Here is a 20,299-nt window from a genome sequence, read left to right as displayed (position 1 = left end):
AGCTTGCCAGTGGTGACTGTCAAGGAAAAATCCTATAATCCAGTTTGTTGGTTGTCGTCCCTCGCAGAAGACTGAACAGTTTTAGGACTATTTAATGAAATACCAAGTCGGGTGTTTTCAACATAATAAAAAGTGGTTGTCAAGTTTTTATGGCCTTACAATATATTTTATTCTGATGGGATTTTTTTGTTTTGTTTTTCAGTTCTCTTTTTTTTTTGTTTGTTCGTTTCTTCCATTTTCTACAGTATAAACTACTTGCTCACGGTGGGGTCTCTGGTGACTTAATTTATTAGTGCCGCATCTCGGCCTTTCCCTCCACTCGGAAAGAGAGTCTCATGTTGGTTATATTGACAGTTTTTTACTTTTGCAGTTTGTACTTAAGGTTTAATAAAAACTTACCGACAATTCACTGTCATTTCTTTCCAACCTGCTTGTGTCTCTTTGTGTGCCGACTTTTGACATGACTGCAAGAGGAAACAGTTTTAACAGCTTCATAATATAGGTTTCAAAGTCTTATCTGGTGGAGTAATGTTAAAGGGCCACTTCACCCAAATTACAAAATTATTTTCTCATATACATCTAGTAGTATCTAGTTTACTAACCCTAACCCTATTTTGACAATTGATTGAATCTTTAAAGTCATATTACTGCAAAAATGTGATGGTTCCACTTTGAAATCTGAATATTTGAGGGTTTTCAGTCGTCTTTCATAGTCAACTGAATATTTGGGGGGTTTTAGACTGTTGGTCATCACCTTGGGCTATGGAAACTCGTGATGGACATGTTTTACTTTTTTTTTGTTGCATGGTATCATGTTGTTTGCGGCCCTAATTTAGCCGGGCAGATAATCCACAGACCTCACTGTAAACAGTCTTTATTGGAATTACTTACTTGGTGGAACTGTTGACAGTGACGCCTGTGGATTGTCTAGATGTTTTTGGAAAGCAACATTACTGTGAGATCTTTTCATTTTCTTAGTGCTATGAGCACCTTGAACAAATTTCAAAGCACCTTCATTGTATTGGGGTGTATTGTAACCCTAGAGGCATCTTAAAACCTGGGGAAAATAAAGCCAAACTATCGGCATTGCTAGATAGATACTAGAGGTAAGTGGAAAAAAAAACAGAGGTGTGGTGTACTTTGAGTGACCCTTTCAGGGCAATGCAAATACAAAGGCTGTACCATGACATTATCAAGTTCCATAGTAAGAACACAAAGAGGTGTGGGATCTATTAGAAGTGCTCTTTTGTTGTACCACTCACTTATCATTCACATGTCACACATTGTACATGCAAACTGTTGGATGGCCCTGTAGTTCTTCATAACCTTAATTAAAGTGCACTGGAGTGACTGTCACGCTTCGACACCAGCTATTTACTATTCACAATGAACCAACACACCCGCTCTCAGCCTTCAAATGCCATTTACTGTCAGCAGAACACTAGCTTTGATTTTCCTTTTTTTTCAGTTAAAAAAACATTTAACTGTAATAATGAATATATACATGATAAAATATTCCTCCCCAAGAGAAAACCCCTTCAAAGCCCTTTTTCTCTCCATCTATCCGTTCCCCCACCGTGTCAGCTTTTCATTTGTAACGAGCTCATGCAGGACTGTAAATCAAGAGTGAGCGCACGGGGACTGTTAACATGCTCAAACCCTAAATCCTGCTCACATTTCAATCTTCAACTTGTTCCTGAAATGCTTAGATGAAAATTAAACAATGCTGGGGGAGAAATATTTATTACCAACGAGTCAGAAATTGAAGGCAGGGGAAAAGAAAAGGAAGGATTAATGCTGTCACATCGCACAAATGTCAACATTTCTCTACAAAAGAATCTGGATACAGTTAAACCTTCTGCGTGCTGTCTAGTGCATAGCACACAGTCCAAACAGGGATTTGGTCCTTGTTCAAAAGGAGAAGTTCACCCAAATATTATTGGTTAAAGGAATGGCAATGGGCAACTCTCCTATGTGTGTGTTTGTGTGAAATCATTGATATCCTGGTACCTGAACTCCACCAGTCTGTCAGCTGTACAGTACTATGTGGTATATAACCCGCTGCCAGGTGACTGCCAGTTATTACTGCCATGTTTATCAAAGCCAGTGGCACAAAGGTATTATCGAATGGGTAGTTCACATTTCAAATATTGCAGAATCTAGCTCATAAACTATTAAGGAAATGCAACAAGCTTTGGGGGTTCAGCTTATCCATAAATGTGCCCCCTGCAGATAATTTGTCAAGTGCTCTGCACTCATTATTTAGCATTCTATATTAAAAGGGTTAATTCATCCAAATTATGAAAAAAAAATCTTGCCATGCTAGCCTTTATTAACCCAGGTTCTGAGATATTAAAGAAAAAGTTCCTGTGACAACTGTTGACAGAGAGGTCTGTGAATTATGTCATTTTTCAACGCTTTAAACTTTAAAAGTCACAACCTGGGCAAATAAAACCAAAAGCATCTGCATGGCTAGATATCTATAGAGGTAAGCAAGATGGCTTTTTTTTTTGTTTTTTTTTACAATTATCTGGGTGACAACATACAGTCTAAAGAACTTGATTTAAAAGCTTATTTCACTTATGTGGCCTGCAGTAAGTTTTAAAAACAAAAAGTCATAAACATGACAGATCTGGTGATAGCCTTTTACATTTGGCAAGTACAAATATATTTATATTCTGCAAAAGTTTCACCAATCTCCAACATTAACATATTAATGCTCACCAGCTGCAGTCTGTCAGCATAGTGAATGCTTCAGAGGTAGCATGGAGCATGACAACAAAGAACCGCAGAGGGAGACATGGATGATTTTAGTGTATACTTCTGGCCTCTCCTGGTCTCAGCATGCACAAACACAGAAACAGAATATTAGAGCATTGTCTGGATAATGTCAAACTATTTATGTGCATGTTAAGCCATTCAATGCTATTATGCTAAAAGGAACTCAAACCTATTTTACAGGATGTAATTAGAATTGAAAACTCACATCAGTGGTCCTTTAAGGCAAGGTCATGTGGCAGTTAGTGCAACCTCAGTGTGTTTTCTTTCACGTGTTTTTTTCTTCAGTATGAAAGGAATTTGAGAAGGAAGCCAATAATGTTATATATCCGAGTTTGATTGCTCAGCTCTGTGTGTTTGCGTGTTTGTGTTTAAATCCAGTCCGTTTCTCCTCAAACCTTCGGCCTGCCCTCCTCACAGTCTTTGCTGGTCTGGTCTTCCTGGTCCACCAACGCTGTATCGGGGTGCACCTCCTCTTCGTCCAGGGTCACCACCACGGGGGCCCTTCTCCGTCTTCCCCCTCCCCCTGATCCTCCAACGCCTCCGCCTCCTCCTTGCTCAGTCTCCTCCTCCTCCTCGTCTTCATCCTCCTCCCCGGCCTCTGTGTCCTGGCTGGCTGAGTCGGTGCAGGTGGAGGAAAGGGAAGAAAGCTTGTGGCGTAGCTCGGCCTGGGTGGGAACCTGGAGGCTGATCTCTGTGGTGAAGGACTCGACGTCTGGACCTGGGAGATAGAGGGGTCACTTAAAGAACGTAAGACTTTGTTTTTAAAGGAAACATAGGTTGGGAGGGTGGTAGGTAGGTGGATAAGTAAAGCTGCAGAGGTACCATCAGATCCAAACCCAAACAATTCTGATATTTATTATCATTATTATCAATTATTTATTTGCTATCTTAGACCAACATCTGCTAATAAAAAGGAGGGCACTGTTCTAGCTGTTGGAATAACTTCATAGGTTTTGTTTAAACTTGTTAAGCTCCGTCGCCCACAGACATAAATTGTGGCAGAGATTCACTTGCATCACATTATTTTTAGATGAAGATGAGCTGTCACTTAGATGCTGTAGGTTGTTCACTGTGACAAGCACTTTCCCAAGAAGATGTGGACAGATGGTGTTGGTGCATCATGCCTAAACATTGTTTCTTGTCAATCTTCTGAGTCACATATTTCTGCTTCAGCGAATTCTTTCAAGTTATTTCATTTCAGTTATTAGGTGTTGCATGAATGATTACAGTTTACATGAATTTAATGTATTGAATTTAGTTACATGTATTTTGTGTGTGTGTTTACGGCCACCTACCTGTGCCAGGTGAGGCGGCACTGTTGTCCTCTCCCCCAGAGTGCAGAAACACATCCAGGGCTTCGTGGTCAGACATGTCCATCAGATCCATCTGCTCCAGCATGTCCACGTTCACCTCCATGGACGACATGCTTCCTATTGGCCCTGGACACGACGCGGGACAGCAAGATATTAGCCTCACACAACAAGCATTGAAGAGTGCAGCAGCAAGGGGCTGAGTCCAGGATTTTGTTCCAAAATTTGCCAAGCAGAAGCAAATGGGAGCACGTTTGAGCAGGATGGCATTTGAAATGGGTAAGCTTGTGTATATACAGTGCATCCGGAAAGTATTCACGGCGCTTCACTTTTTCCACATTTTGTTATGTTACACCCTTATTCCAAAATGGATTAAATTAATTTTTTCCCTCAAAATTCTACACACAACACCCCATAATGACAATGTGAAAAAAGTTTTTTTGAAATTTTTGCAAATTTATTAAAAATAAAAAACTAAGAAATCACATGTACATAAGTATTCACAGCCTTTGCCATGAAGCTCAAAATTGAGCTCAGGTGCATCCTGTTTCCACTGATCATCCTTGAGATGTTTCTGCAGCTTAATTGGAGTCCACCTGTGGTAAATTCAGTTGATTGGACATGATTTGGAAAGGCACACACCTGTCTATATAAGGTCCCACAGTTGACAGTGCATGTCAGAGCACAAACCAAGCATGAAGTCAAAGGAATTGTCTGTAGACCTCCGAGACAGGATTGTCTCGAGGCACAAATCTGGGGAAGGTTACAGAAAAATTTCTGCTGCTTTGAAGGTCCCAATGAGCACAGTGGCCTCCATCATCCGTAAGTGGAAGAAGTTCGGAACCACCAGGACTCTTCCTAGAGCTGGCCGGCCATCTAAACTGAATAATCGGGGGAGAAGGGCCTTAGTCAGGGAGGTGACCAAGAACCCGATGGTCACTCTGTCAGAGCTCCAGAGTTCCTCTGTGGAGAGAGGAGAACCTTCCAGAAGGACAACCATCTCTGCAGCAATCCACCAATCAGGCCTGTATGGTAGAGTGGCCAGACGGAAGCCACTCCTTAGTAAAAGGCACATAGCAGCCCGCCTGGAGTTTGCCAAAAGGCACCTGAAGGACTCTCAGACCATGAGAAACAAAATTCTCTGGTCTGATGAGACAAAGATTGAACTCTTTGGTGTGAATGCCAGGCGTCACGTTTGGAGGAAACCAGGCACCGCTCATCACCAGGCCAATACCATCCCTACAGTGAAGCATGGTGGTGGCAGCATCATGCTGTGGGGATGTTTTTCAGCGGCAGGAACTGGGAGACTAGTCAGGATAGAGGGAAAGATGAATGCAGCAAAGTACAGAGACATCCTGGATGAAAACCTGCTCCAGAGCGCTCTTGACCTCAGACTGGGGCGACGGTTTATCTTTCAGCAGGACAACGACCCTAAGCACACAGCCAAGATATCAAAGGAGTGGCTTCAGGACAACTCTGTGAATGTCCTTGAGTGGCCCAGCCAGAGCCCAGACTTGAATCCGATTGAACATCTCTGGAGAGATCTGAAAATGGCTGTGCACCGACGCTTCCCATCCAACCTGATGGAGCTTGAGAGGTGCTGCAAAGAGGAATGGGTGAAACTGCCCAAAGATAGGTGTGCCAAGCTTGTGGCATCATATTCAAAAAGACTTGAGGCTGTAATTGCTGCCAAAGGTGCATCAACAAAGTATTGAGCAAAGGCTGTGAATACTTATGTACATGTGATTTCTCAGGTTTTTTATTTTTAATAAATTTGCAAAAATCTCAAAACCTTTTTTCACGTTGTCATTATGGGGTGTTGTGTGTAGAATTTTGAGGAAAAAAATGAATTTAATCCATTTTGGTATAAGGCTGCAACATAACAAAATGTGGAAAAAGTGAAGCGCTGTGAATACTTTCCGGATGCACTGTAGAACAGTTTGTTTACCTTAGCATTACCACAAATAATGGATTGGCAGGTGTCACTGTATGTAGGTAGCTGTATATGAAGGCAACAACTGCAATATCATTAAAGGATAGGTTCACAAGTTTATCTTAATACTCGCATGCCCATATGTACACTGAACACGCTGTAATTGTTCCCAGGATGAACCCCCAGATATTTTCATGGCCGGCATGGAGAGGAGGAACCACAGAGGAGGAACTGCAGCCAACGTTTTATCTTTCGATGTACATACTGGCATGCGAGTATTGTTTTAAGACAGACTTGAAAACCCATATACATATCCACTTTATACCAGTTGAAATGATTGGGATCAACTTTGAGAAGTGAATAATGCTAATCCTCATGGTACCTTCGTGTATATTTCAGGGCTGGGATATGACCTGGCCCCATAATGCAATGAACCCAGCAGCAGTCCATTGAAGGCACATTAAGTAAGATCGTAAAGTGGACAATACAACACGTGAAACAGATGAACTTTATATTCAACATAACTGTAACTGTATTGTGGTGATTCTACATTGTCCACATAATTCTTGTGACATGCAACTGGACAATATAGTAAAGTTTTACTCAAAAATCAACACACTCAACGAGTCTCTTATTTCGTCTGATATCTGTGCTGATGTTCTACATGAATGTGGCTGAACCAGCATTAAAACAAATGGAAACGCCTCTTACACACCCGCTAATACACTAACTACTGCTAGTCCTGGATTCACCACCTTGCAGGGGTACAACCCCCCCTGTTCACTGTCATGATGAGCTGCATGCTTCACAAACAGCCAGTCCACGCACTGTGGGGAGCAATGGAGGGGATTGAGGGTGGGGGGGTGGCGGGGGTTTGCAAGCACAAAAGGAAGAAGGGAGATGATTGGTCGGCGCACAGCAGAGAGAGAAGATGCCATTGGCTAACCGTACCTCAAGGAAATGAGGAGAGCAGAGGAGGGCGGCACAGGGAGGGGGAGCAGAAGAGTGAAGAAAGAGAGAAAGAAGGGGAATGTTATTCCCCTTGGAGACTGCCCCAAAAGTCTCCCCATCCTTTAAATAGCAGCACACACACAAAAGATCACACACACATACAGACACACAAGTGAGTGTCAGATTATCACTCAACTGGCAATTCATCCGACTGTCCTCAAATGTACTTTATCCAGACTGATTGTAATGTGTAAACACACAAACCCAGATGAATTGAATGTGTATACACACACAAATGGAGATGTTGTGTATTATTTAAACGTACACACACACAAAATCACTCCACGTTTTACACACCAATCCAGTAATATAGACATTCTTCTCCTTCTCTCTCTTTCTCTGTGGAGACAGTAGTGGTGTTTTCTGTGACACATCGTAGAGGAACTAAGGTCTAATGCTCGCTAATGAATTCTCAGTATGCAGCCTCTTCTCACGTGCATTTCCACATCTCGCCTGTCAGCCACGCAATTACCACCACATAGCAGCTATTCAGCCTCATAAAACATAGTATGGAGGAAGATTCAGTTTTCAGCCCCAAATGGAGCAGTCTTTCCCGCACATGAACAAAATTAAACAAATGTGTGCACACACACACACACACACACACACACACACACACACACACACGAACCAACATGTTGTGAAAGTCTTGGTCTAGAAAGCTCTGCATTGAGAACATCCTTTCCATGTGACTGCCTCTAACATGCTCTTCTTTTAGCCCTACTGTGACCTTGCTTAAAAGGTTCCCCTGCTGGGAAAGACTGTTTTTGCCTGGAGTGAGATTGCAGAGCGTATATCTATCTATATATATATGTGTATGTGTGTGTGTGTGTGTGTGTGTGTGCGCGTGCATAAGCCCCTTGAGACTTGATGGCTCAGTGGCCTATGACATCCACAGCTCTTTCTCTCTTTTTCTTGACTATCTCCTTTCAGTTTTTTCTCTTCCTCAGCGTCTCCAGCTGTATCTTTGCTCTTCAGTGGCGCCGCCCTGCTGTAGGGATTTGTAGCTGCATGACGGTTAATGAGCTGCAGTGTGCTATGTTACTCAGCTCTCACGCCATGGCCTTATTTTCAGATGTGTTTCACCAGAATTACGATGAGAGCCTCCCCTGTAACTGATTACAAATATTCTTATAGCAATTACGGGTGGCTGATTCTAATTTGGCTGTTGTGGGTTTTTGTCAAGCAGCCCACGTGCTTGCCTTTGTACTGTGAATCGCATCATTTGAAGTGTGAAGTCTACATGTAAACATCTCCTCTGACTTTTAAGCATGAATGAATGTAGACTGCATGGGATTCTGACTAGTCTTTGGGTAATGAGCTGTGAATATTTCAAACCTGGCTTTGGTGATTGTATTTGTCATGGAGGTCCATTAAGAAAACATTGCATTTATAAAAAATAAAAAAAGGCTGTTTTGAGTGACAGTGAAAACATAAGTCTCTCACATTCTCTACCTCTCCTCTGCTTAAGTATCTTTCCTTTCGCTCCATCTCTCCTCCTTCCATACTGCTCCACAATCCTCTCTAATAAGCCACTTCCACAGGATTAAGGGAGCAGGATAGATGAGTAAAAGAAGAAGAAAAATCACATTGCACACTCTGGGCTGGTAGAGTCCAATGCATCTTTCAGTGCAGTGTGCATATCTCATGCAGTCCCTCATTTCAGCACATCCTTGGGGTATTTTAGCATAGGCTTTTGGCAGTAATACATGGGGTAAACTGCAGCCGGATTCTATTACAATCCCAGTGGAAGACTACATTTATATGGTACGGTGGCATTTTTCAAAGTAATGGCTCTACTTGTGTGTCTAGCGACAGGCACTCAGAGTGTGGAGCCTCGCTGCAGAAAGCTATTATGGCTCAATCTTGTGATATGCAGTTGAAGTGTGAAGGTTTCGGCTGATGGTATCAGGACTCTGGAATTAATTCATTTGAATGCTGGATGGCTTTGCTTTCACCCTTGAATGAGTTACAGACACCACAATCTAAACCTCAACTCATTCCTTTTTCCTTTGCAGGCCTCAGACCACAAGACATGCTAAATCTCAAGCTGTTTAAATATAATCAAAGAGCATGACTATGGCATCTGTAAAGAACTTCTGACCTCAGCGCTCCTCCTTCTTCTCACCTCTTCTCTCAGCGATCTGCAGGTAGCCAGTAGAGAGGTACTGCTCCATGTCCTGCTGGAAGGCCTCCTCAAAGAACTTCTGCCTCTCTTTCAGCTTGACCTGTGGGGGTGGGACCCCTCCCTGTTCTGCTCCAGGAACTCTCTGCGCATGCTCCGCATCTAGCTCCACTAGGAAAAAGAGAGAAGAAAGTTTTTAAAGTTTGCGGTTAGTCAGTAGCTGGACATGAGACAAAAACATGGAAAACTAGAACGCACCTGAAGAGCGCAAACCTCAATCAAAGCTCACAAATGCAGGGTATCTTAAACCTGAATAACCTATTCACAATCTTTCTTTGAATACAGTTAAAACTTAACTTATTTCTATACAAATTTCTCCAACCAAAATTCTTTGATCTGAAATTAATGAGTGCTGTGGCAGATAGAAATCAGGCTGGGGACAATCTTCACTGAAGCAGAACGATGTAGAGCTTAGTGCTACACAGCAGTCACATATCCTGCGATGCTCCCCAACCCTCAGTAACTCAATACTCCGTCTCCTGTGTGCTGCACAGCATGGAGTCTCACGCATGTAACCCCCTCTGCTGCACACGCTTCAGTAAACCAAGACTCATCTCCTGCAGTTTGTATCCTCAGTCATGCTGTGGCATTAAAGGGGAGGTTCATCACTGCTGTCTAGGAAAATAAATGACTGCCATGTTTGTTGTATTCTCTCTTGAATTTAAAAGATTACAATGTCATTCAGTTTCTATTCGGTCACTGAGTTTGACATCAGAGGTAATGCTAATAGGGTCTGTTAGATACTGAATGTTCAGCTTTGCAAAAAAGTCCAATGTTAGCACATAAAAATAAGGGGATGATTTAACATGCTGAACAGTGATTCTTCAATGTGCCTGGCCTTGACAAGGTATTTACTGGATTCTGATTGGTCCACGCAGAACTCCAGAGCAGACTGTGATTGGCCTGAACAGCGCACTTGGCCCTGTCCAGGCAGTTTAAGACATCTGGGCAGTCTGTGTGGACAGGGCATGAGAGGGAGGAGCATATTCAAGAGACAGGGTGATAGAAAGCATGACCCTGCGGATACACACACTGTGTGTGTGTGTGTGTGTGTGTGTGTGTCTGGGCACGGCTGCAGCCTGGAGTCTCTGACAGGCTGTCTCTTTAGTTTTCTTGTCTCCCTCTGATGGCAGCATTATATAAGACCACTCGCCGACACTAACTACTGTGGCAAGAGCCAGACCACTACATTTAAAATGTCTGATGTGTCCCACATCTTTGAGCCTCGTTCAATATGAACAAAAACATTCAATTCAGGGAATAATTTTTCTCTATTGAGACATCAACTGTCCCAACAAAACGAATCAAGAATGTTGTGCCAACACAGGACATGAGGTGGTCCATTAAAATTGTGTCCTCTGCAGTGTCAAAAGCTGCACTAAAACATGATAAACGGTTTAAAATGTATATTTTTTCTTTATATTATTAGTATATATATAATTATATTTGAAATATATGTGATAACTAATATCTTGCTCAGGTGAACAACTACTTGTATACTCGTGCATACTGTACGTAAATGCAATAACCTGCTCTTCTTCTTCTCTTGTTACCACTAAATCTTTTCTATTCTTGATAATAAAAACAATGGTGAAAGCATGCAGACATCAAACTACAGTACAAAAAATGTCACTGGCATGGGCCAAAGATGTTCGCAGACTGACAGAAGACAGAGCCACACACACACACACACACACACACTCACACACACTCACACACACACACACACACACACACACACACACACACTCACACACACACACACAGACACACAGAGGTCAGTGGTTGGTCAGCTTTCTGGTGTGATTTGAACATTACTTCCTCATGATTGTTTGCATATATGGTCATATTGTGCTGCCTGTCTTACACAGCTCTGCACCATTCTCTGCCTTTCCTCCGTGTACACCAGCCCCCAGCCCCCCCCAAATCAATACAGTGCTTCAGGAGTGTTAACTCTACTGCAAGGATCAGAGCGGGCACCCTCACACAAACCAGAATCCTGATAAAATAGGCTGGGCCCTAAAGGGGCTCGCAGCAGATGGACACACAAAGAAGGGAACAATGAGGTCCCACCAGACCTCCCGCATGATACACATCACACCAACAGTCCTCGGAGACTCAGAGAAGAAAAGCTCTCTCTCGCTGTCATTCCTCACTCAGTGTCCAATTTATCTCCTTTATCCGACTCCTCGTCTTTTTTCTCCATCACTCCCTCACCTTTCCCTCCTGACTCTGTCCTACCCTCTCTGTTGACTGGTGTGTGTGTGTGTGTGTGTGTGTGTGTGTGTGTGTGTGGATGCCCTGTAGAGACTGCTCTATTAGATTTGGAGCCTCAGGGAAGCTTTGTTCAGATTGTCAAGCATTGTGTGGGGTAACAGGGGATGGAGAGGGAGTGAGGGAGAAAGAGGGCAGTGTGTCTCACTATAATAGATATAATTAGAGTTTGCGGACAGACAGCATTAATGATAGAGCTGGATCATGTCCTTTTATCTGTCTGTCTCTAATCACATTCTCAATCCATTATTAGCCTGAGCTGTCCATTTATTTAGACGATCTATGTACCTACTGAATGTGTGCGCACCCATCTCTTTGTCTATCTGCCAGTTTCTATGTGTAAACCTGTCCTTCCTTTCTCCATCAAATCTACATACAAACAGTTTTGAGAGTTGCCAAGAAAGTCACATGATTTGCAACAAAAAAATCCCTGGCTTCAAATTTATCCCAGATGCAGCGTAATTATCAAACCAAAAAGCTTCCTAACCCAAGCAAGACATTAAGCATAGATAGTGATGGTTCATATCAGTACCCCTCAAACACCCATGAATGTCATTTTCTACATTTAATGATGAGCTTTTTTATCTTTCCAGGCTTTTTTAGAACATGAAACCACCTGTCGTATAAATTTCTCCTCTTATGCTACGTCTTTTCTTACTAATCTCCCCTTCCTCCCCCTTCCGCCTCTTGGTCTGTTCTTCATCATCATCGTCATCTACCAGACAACCATATCCTGCTACGCACGTTACCGTAGCCACGGGGACTATTTTTAGCTCTCGCTCATATTTAGCCCGCAGGATTAAGTTTGCGCTCGTGACTTAGAAGAGCGCAAGTCATTAAGTCCAACTAATTCTGTCCTTGCACGTACTGTTTTCTACAGTCGTACAGACGTACCTTCAGATTCATGTGAATGCGCACACTGCCTCACAAAACAGTCTATTACACAGTTTTGCAACATGATTCATAATGTACAATTGTGAAGATGCGCTGACACAGACATGCACATGTGGTGATGATTCATGGGAGCAAAGGCAAATGCATTATGTTAGTCACAGCAGATGATGTCCAATGAAATGACATCATGTTATTCAATTACAAAGACAAATGCTTTTTTAATGGCACTCATGTAGAATAGCTGCTCAATCCAAAACTGAACCACCTCTTCTGATATGAACACAATGGGGAATTTCCTTCATGAGAAAAAGACAAAATCAATACATCACAAAGTAGAAGTAGAAACTGAAAATTCTGGTGTACTACCTGAGCTTGTACTTGCTGTATTACTTGGTGCGTCTGTTCCCGCAATCATCATGCAGGCCAGAAAAAGTGTTACTGTCTCCTCACAGGCTGTTTCTTCTGCTCGTAAGTATAGACCGTGTACTCGCAAACTGTTGTCTGCTCTCCTTCTCACCTCTCCACTGCGTGACCCAAAGCCCAGGGGAAATAAAAAAAAGAATAAATTACATTAAATAACCTTGTTCTGCTTGTTCAGAAGGATATTTCTGCAGATGGATCAATATGAAATGAGGCTTTTTAATGTAATTACACTCGTATCTGTTTTCAGCGGTAGAAAAAGAAACGTCTGGTATGTGCTCGACAAATGCAGGAAGCAAAACCCACAGGAAAAAGGCTGGTATGTCAGGGTGTGCGTGTGTGTGACAGCGTGCACAAGTGTGTGTTTGCTTGCTTACGTGCAAGTGTGGGTGATCACGCACCTGTGTGCATCTTTTTATAAACCTATTTCATATATAGACATAAAGCAGAGGACCATTTACCTGCTGATGAACTTGACTATTTCCTCGTTCTCATAAACATGCAGTCTGTATTGCATTTGCTTTGTGTTTATAAGTGTGTGAATGTTCTTTTATGTGGCATGTAAATGTGTGTCCATATATAGAAGCGCGGAGACCAAACCTTTATTTGCAGCTATTGTACATTGAGAGAAGTAGCAACGAACTGCAGCTGAAAAGCAGAGAGGAAACACGCCATCAAGGGCAATTCAAGTCTTTAGGATTCAACTCAAGCTTTAGATTTGACTAAATGGAGTCATTTTCTCACAGCTTGGCTCACAGAGCAGAAATGCAAATCTTAGTGTTGAGTGTTCATCATACAAGCTTGGTCACCCCATCCCTTTTGTACAGGCAACGCTAATTTGGGCTCACTTGCAACAGGAACTAATTTTATGTCTTCGAGGACATTCAAGACTCCTTTTCAACAGGATTTTTGAAGCACTGAATTAGAGCTCTTACAGAATTTTGTTTAGTAAGATTTCTTAGGTGTAAAGAATATTGTGTTGGAGCACTGACAGACTCCATTTAAGTGACCGTAAATAACAAGTAACACTAACAGCCGCCTTTTCAAATGGAAATATATCTTTTTTTGAGTCATCAACGGCCAATTCAAGTCACTGCTGAGCTGGTCCACAGTCATTCACACTTTGTAGTGTACTTCACATATCAGGTGCCGCCATAGGCTGTGCCAATGGAGAGAAGGTTATGTTTGAAGCCTCAGTGGACAAATGAATGGACGTATGGGCGGACAGATGAAAGTGTCATTGGACTTGCTGGCCAATTTGCCTTTAATGGCCGCCACAGGCCCGGGACCAGAGCCATTGTTTGTGTGCGCAGACGGTAGCAGACATGTAACGGTCCTCTGAGGCTGTTTGTTTACCCCTCTGTCGTGTCTTTCTATCCCACATACACAGAGAGACAGGAAGCGGGATGGGTGACAAGAGGCAGGATGTGTAGAGGGTAAATGTTTTCATCCATGCGTCATTCTTGGAGAAAGAGATGACAAGAGGAGAGGGACATGGCCCCTGGGCGTGACCTTGAAGTCAGAGGCTGAAGAGGTCGTGAAATTTTGAACTGAGCGCTTATGTGATGATATCAACATCTGTGTTGCCTCAAATGCACTCTGACACACTGCATTTATTAAAAAAACAAAAAAACACTGCTCAATATCTTAATTGTTTTTTTTAATTTGCCCACAGAAAATGTGGGCAAATTTTTCCAGCATGGATGAAACTCTAATACTCATGCCTCATGAGCTCAAATTGTCTTTTTTTTCTATTTTGATTAACGCTCAAACAATCCATCCACGATCTAATTATAGCTGTTTCATACACTTTACACCACACTAACTCACCGAACAGATCAAACATTCAATATCTGATATAAAATCCCCCTTGTTCTACCCGTCACTTTAAATTAGCTGTCTGCTCTCAGATGGATTTGTTTCCGTTTGCTTATAAAGGCCTAATATTTCATTCTGAGACAGCAGTGCACAGCCTGAAGACCAGGCTTGACAGTGGAGACAGCCACTGCTTCTTCTTCTTCTTCCCCTTCTTCTTAAGCCCTGCTCACTCAGTCGTGGTATTTTTAGATTCTGTCCGCCTCGCTATATCTCTCAAGTGCTCAGGTTTCCGCCAAAGGCAGCCCCCATGCTGTAAATAACACACACACACAATGGCTTCTTTCTCTCCGTCGCACACAAACACACATCAAAATTACTCCCATGTTACGTGACAAAATATGCATGATACAGAAATCCAGAGGGACTGGATGAACTTTCATAAGTACTTCAGCATGCACAGGTGACATTACACACAAAAACCTGAGTATACACTATCTTGTAATGAATTTCATTGGCTGCAGATAGTCTAAAATAAACGTGCATATGGCTTCTCAAACACACATGCACACACACTCTGCTGGCCTCACAGTGACCTCACAGTCATCCTCAAACCAATCATCCTGACGCTCCTTGGCTCACTAACGCACACACAGACCACATTCACAGCTCCAAACTTCCCCCCACGAAACACAGGAGTTTCTACTGTTGTCGTTTCACTGTCTGTCTCTTCTTTCCTGTCGATGACACCTGTCTGCCTGCCTGTTGAACTGCAGCATTGGCAGCTTCATGAGGTTTCTGTCCTGTCTTTTCAAGCAGCAAAACATCAGCTGCTGAATTGATGCACTCACAAAACGCCTGTGAAGCTGGAAGAGAGAGTCTGGCTTTTTGTACCGTTTATATATATATATATCATCTGAATGAATACTTATTTCAAGAAAAATCATTTAGCTACTGTTTTTATTAGCCGTCTCGCTAGCAATCTAATTTTAAGCCTGTGTTAGCCTTCCAGCATTTCAGTGTTATTGTTCTACTTTGTATTATAAGTTTGTTTTCTTGAGGACTCTTGCCTTGGGGATCCAAGATTGGAACCACAACTACAATTCTTTCTCTCTTTGTTGAATACAGTGACATTTTCAAGAACAAAATCTATACAGTGGCTTCCTGCAATATATAGCTCAAAGTGTTCCACACAAGCTGCTGGCTTTACTTTGTCCTAATTACATGGAAAGAAGAAACCTTTGTGAACTTTCTAGTAAAATCCAGATTCAAACTGAAACCATGTGTGAATTAAATGAGCCATTTCTGGTAACCGAAGGCCCCTGAAGACCAAGAGCAGACCAAGTGTTAGCACGCAAATAACATGACTCTGAATAAAAAAATGTGCCAGTGGATCTGTATGTAGTGTACAGTATTTGATGAGGATCAGCTATATAGGCCTACCTACTCAAAGTGTACTTGTAACATCTTCATTTGAGGTGCAAAATAACTTACATTGGGTGCTTGCCAGCTGTGAGTTACATAAAATACAAAACATAAAATAAATAAGTTAATAAAAAAATCCCTAGAATAGCTAACTAAAATACATACATACATACATATATACATACAAACATAAGTCTTATTTCTAGTTGTTTCATTCTCCATACTAAAACACAAGTCTGTAAGACAGACATTTCAAACATTTACAGTGAATTTATGCCGACTAATGTGGCAGCGTAGTGGTGTACAAACACATTCACTACTTTATGTGCCAAGCATTTGCATGCAGAAACTAGTTTTCACTGGTTTGTAATCAAATGAGTGTTTGCAGTGATACAGCAGTCATGATGGGTATCACTGAGAGGAAATGACTACAATAAAACACTGAGAATACTGCAGTTTTAGATTTACTGTGACTTCTGCTGATCTATATGACGGATTATAAAATAGTATTGAGACATATATCTGTCTGGAATCGTGAGTCATGTTAGAAACAGCGAGTGGCGATGTTTAGTTACACTACAAACACAAACACTCTTTGTGCTTGAAGCTGTGTTTTGAAGATAAAGATGTGGGCACAAAAAATTGTTAAATATTTTCTTGTTGCACATGATTCATGACTGCACTCATCAAGGTTTGTCTCTCTTTCTCTGTCAGTAACCATCATCTAATTTGAGTGGGAGTGAAAACACACATTAAACCAGTTTTGCTAACTACACGTGTAACCAGGCAACTGCACACCAACATGTAAGGCAAAGCTCAGTGGGAGGGCTTCTATCTGCTAAGTCATTCACAGTCTGAACACCACCGGAGGATAGGAACATTTCTCATTACAAATGATGACTTTTTATATGTTAAAAGATATCATACAGCCTTAGAGACCCCATGCAACATGTCATGGCTCATTGCACAGCCCCAAGTGGTCTGCTTCATTCCTTCTGACCGATTCCACATATGAACACATTTAACCAATGTGCCAAAACAACAAGCTGCCACTGTTATTTACCTGGTTCGCTGTCTGTCAATTAGCCACACAAAAAGAACAGATGGATAGAAAGACATGAATTGCTTAGACAGGCTGCAACGTGTGCAGAAACACACACACACACACACACACAAACATCAATAGAGTGGATGGGTCACGACTACGCCTAGCAGCAAATCAGAGGTGTCAGCTAGCTGCCCAACCATTCACAGTAGAAGGCTGTACAGTGGGATTAGGAATGTACCAATTAGATGTGAGAGGGGTGAAGGTCACATCTGTGAGTGTGAGGCTAGTAACCTTACTGAGGGTATCAGAACATGCGTTGCGCTACTCTTCTAAAATGTCCCTATATTATATTATACAACTTAAAACTTTTTGTGATTATCTATATTCTCTGATTGAGCATTTATACAAGTCAGTGAAATGAATGCTACTATTGAATAACTTTAAAGTTCTCAGACTCACTCGCCATATCAGACCCTCATTTATTAGCCCAGTGATAAAACATTTGTAGTCGCCTATATTGCTCGGGCCTCTCCTCGGCTCTAATGTTGCTGATGCTTGAACTCTGGGGAGATTCTGGCAATTTTGCACTGCAGGGGATTTAAATGCAGCCCCAGTCTGTATCATCTAAAGAGCTTAAAGACAGATTTGATAAAACCCAGGCGGCTAACAGAGCATTTCGCCTCTAAAGTAATCAAAGCGGCAATATCAAATGTTTGGGCCTTATGAGGCAGAAAATAAATACAGCTTAGGTGAGGAAAAATTAAAGTCATGACCTGAGTCTTAAATGACCAAAGAAACTGAAGTCAAAGAAAATGTAATCTGACCAAAATCTGTCCTGTGACACACCTGAAATTCAGTGGTGTAAATGTTGCAAATGCTCTAACAAAGACCTGTAACTCAGTCAGTTGAGTAACAATGCAAACACACGTTGCCACACACAGCCACAGTTACATAATATGACACATGATGATGATGATGACAAGAACTGCATTCTTGATCTCAAGGTACATTTATTATCCTGCCATCTTTAATCTGATTTGACACAACAGTGAAGAAAGAGAAACGTATCTTCATTTTGTGCTTTCGAATGATCTGAGATATTCATCCTTTTTTAACCAAAACTCAACAATAATGAGTGATGTGCTGCTGCAGAGGCACACAGTGAACAGCTCCACTGGTACATTTCAGCTCTGGGATGAGTGGCCATGTCTGTCTACCTGCCTGTTAGTTTTGTTCTGAATAAGTTCAAAATCTAAATATTGTGGGTAGAATAGCCTGAAGCAGAGGCGACAGAAGGGAATGTGAGCAAACGCACTCTATGGAGGTAGTATATATAGGGGGAAGGGGAAGCCATTATATATATATATATATATATATATATATATATATATATATATATATTTGCTTCCCCTCTGCCAGCTGACTTTTACCTCAAAACATTTCCACTGCTGCAAGGCAGCTGGCCTTTTGAAATGTGTATATTCAAGCGTACAGTACATGTGTATGCTGGCATGCAGTTGCACAACAGACAGGCTGGGAGAAACTGGTTTACACCAGCAGAGGCCAAATGATTAGAAAGGTCAGCAGCAGAGGAGATAAAGGGTACAGAACACACAGTATCAAGACTATACATCTGCTGGTTTTATGAACGTACATTAACACCAAGCAGGAAATTCAGGTTAGGAATTTGTGGAAATGGATTTATCAGAGTGAATAGTTGGTGACTTTGTACAACCAAACCAACATAAACCAGAGGAATCAGTGCATTAGAGGCAATAAATATCAATGCTTATGTCCGCCAAAACCCTTCGAATGTCAAAAAATAAACTCCAGGAACAAACTATTATTAGGATATATTACATCTGCGTCAAAGTAACATAACTAGATGACTATTAAATATGAGTCACATGCTTAAATCTTGATGACAGAATGGTTCTGTTCTCTGTTCAATGATGAAAGAAAAGAAAACACTTCCTGTAGTAACCTTCATGCAAATGATTCAACATAATGATCATGTCTAGTATGATTCTGTGGCCTTGAACTGGAATCTTTATAACCGGTGACAGAGAAAGACAGAGAGATAGAGAGTAGGCTGTTTTATCCGACAGCACCTGACAGTATATTGTCAAATAGAGGGTCCATCCATCAAGGAGATAGAGCGGAGGAAAGGGGAGGTGGACTCCCAGCCCTTCACAAGCCTGTCAAACTGCCCACCTTACACAGTTGCCTCAAAAAACGACTCTCTCGTTTGCCAACAAAATGCATTGCCCATGTGGACCCTCTTCATGTGCACTGATGCCGCTTCAGCCGACAGCATTTGGCTGCACTTGGTGATACCGAACATACCATACATTTTTATACTGAGAAGCCACTGTAACTAATGTTTGAGGCATGGGTGATAAATGATGTTACCTAATACGTGGAAATTGAATTCTTGGGCTAATCAAAATTTTGCAGTTCCAGTCCTGCTTCATTTGCCATTCAAATGCAGCTAAACCCATCCTTTCAAACAGGGATTAAATGTGTCTTAATGAATAATGAAAAATTAAATTTCCCATACTCTTCTCCTGTTCTCAGAGATAAATATGGGAGAAAAAGAATCCTTGGGCTGCCAAATAAATCAGCATTCAGCCAATGGGCTCTAATCACCTGACGACTAGGAATCGAACAGGATACAATTTATTATGTTCACAAAGGCTGTACCTATATGCACATATAGTACATCTATGTCATGCTGTACTGCTGGAAACAGATTAAAAAATGAGCCTGCTCCCCAGGACACAATTAAAAATGCTTACATCACCAAAACCTCTGTGAACTGTTAATAGAGGCTGAACGAGGAGGTGAAAGGAGGAGGAGGAGAAGAAGAAAAAGTGTGGATGAGAGGCATTTTCTAACAGGTTAATTGCTTGCCTTGAAGGGAGCTTTACTCACATGGATAAGGGTGATGTCTTGTTTAACGATAGGTAACGTGGTAATGACTGTGTGTTAGCCTCTAAATTAGGAAACCTGGCCAATCTGATCCTCACAACAAGGAGGCAGTTAAAATCTCTAGAAGGCAACAAACAACAACATTGAGAAAAAGGAAGCCAGAGTGCACACATGCCCTCAGGTGTTGTGTGCAATCTAACACAAGCAGCTGGGATATTCTGGACAGGCAAAGGCTCTTCATAATAAAAGATTTCTGTGGTTAAGTTTTCAAA

The 20,299-nt window shown here is 41.8% G+C and overlaps 1 protein-coding gene across 1 annotated transcript in view; it reads right to left on the bottom strand.

Annotated features, from left to right (window-relative positions):
• Window positions 1-3,170: 3,170 nt before the first annotated feature.
• dtnbp1b (dystrobrevin binding protein 1b) overlaps window positions 3,171-20,299 on the bottom strand; it is a 28,537-nt gene continuing 11,408 nt past the window's right edge. The window contains exons 2-5 of the mRNA XM_070922148.1: window positions 9,164-9,331; window positions 4,077-4,220; window positions 3,371-3,499; window positions 3,171-3,286 (exon numbers count right to left, since the gene is read on the bottom strand). Coding sequence (XP_070778249.1) covers window positions 3,171-3,286; window positions 3,371-3,499; window positions 4,077-4,220; window positions 9,164-9,331 — 557 coding nt within the window. The remainder of the gene's footprint in view (window positions 3,287-3,370; window positions 3,500-4,076; window positions 4,221-9,163; window positions 9,332-20,299) is intronic.

This window comes from Enoplosus armatus, chromosome 16, assembly GCF_043641665.1.
Source record: "Enoplosus armatus isolate fEnoArm2 chromosome 16, fEnoArm2.hap1, whole genome shotgun sequence".
In the NCBI taxonomy this organism is placed as follows: Eukaryota; Metazoa; Chordata; class Actinopteri; order Centrarchiformes; family Enoplosidae; genus Enoplosus; species Enoplosus armatus.
The sequence above is the reverse complement of the archived record's forward strand: the minus strand, read 5'-3'. Positions and strand labels throughout refer to the sequence as shown.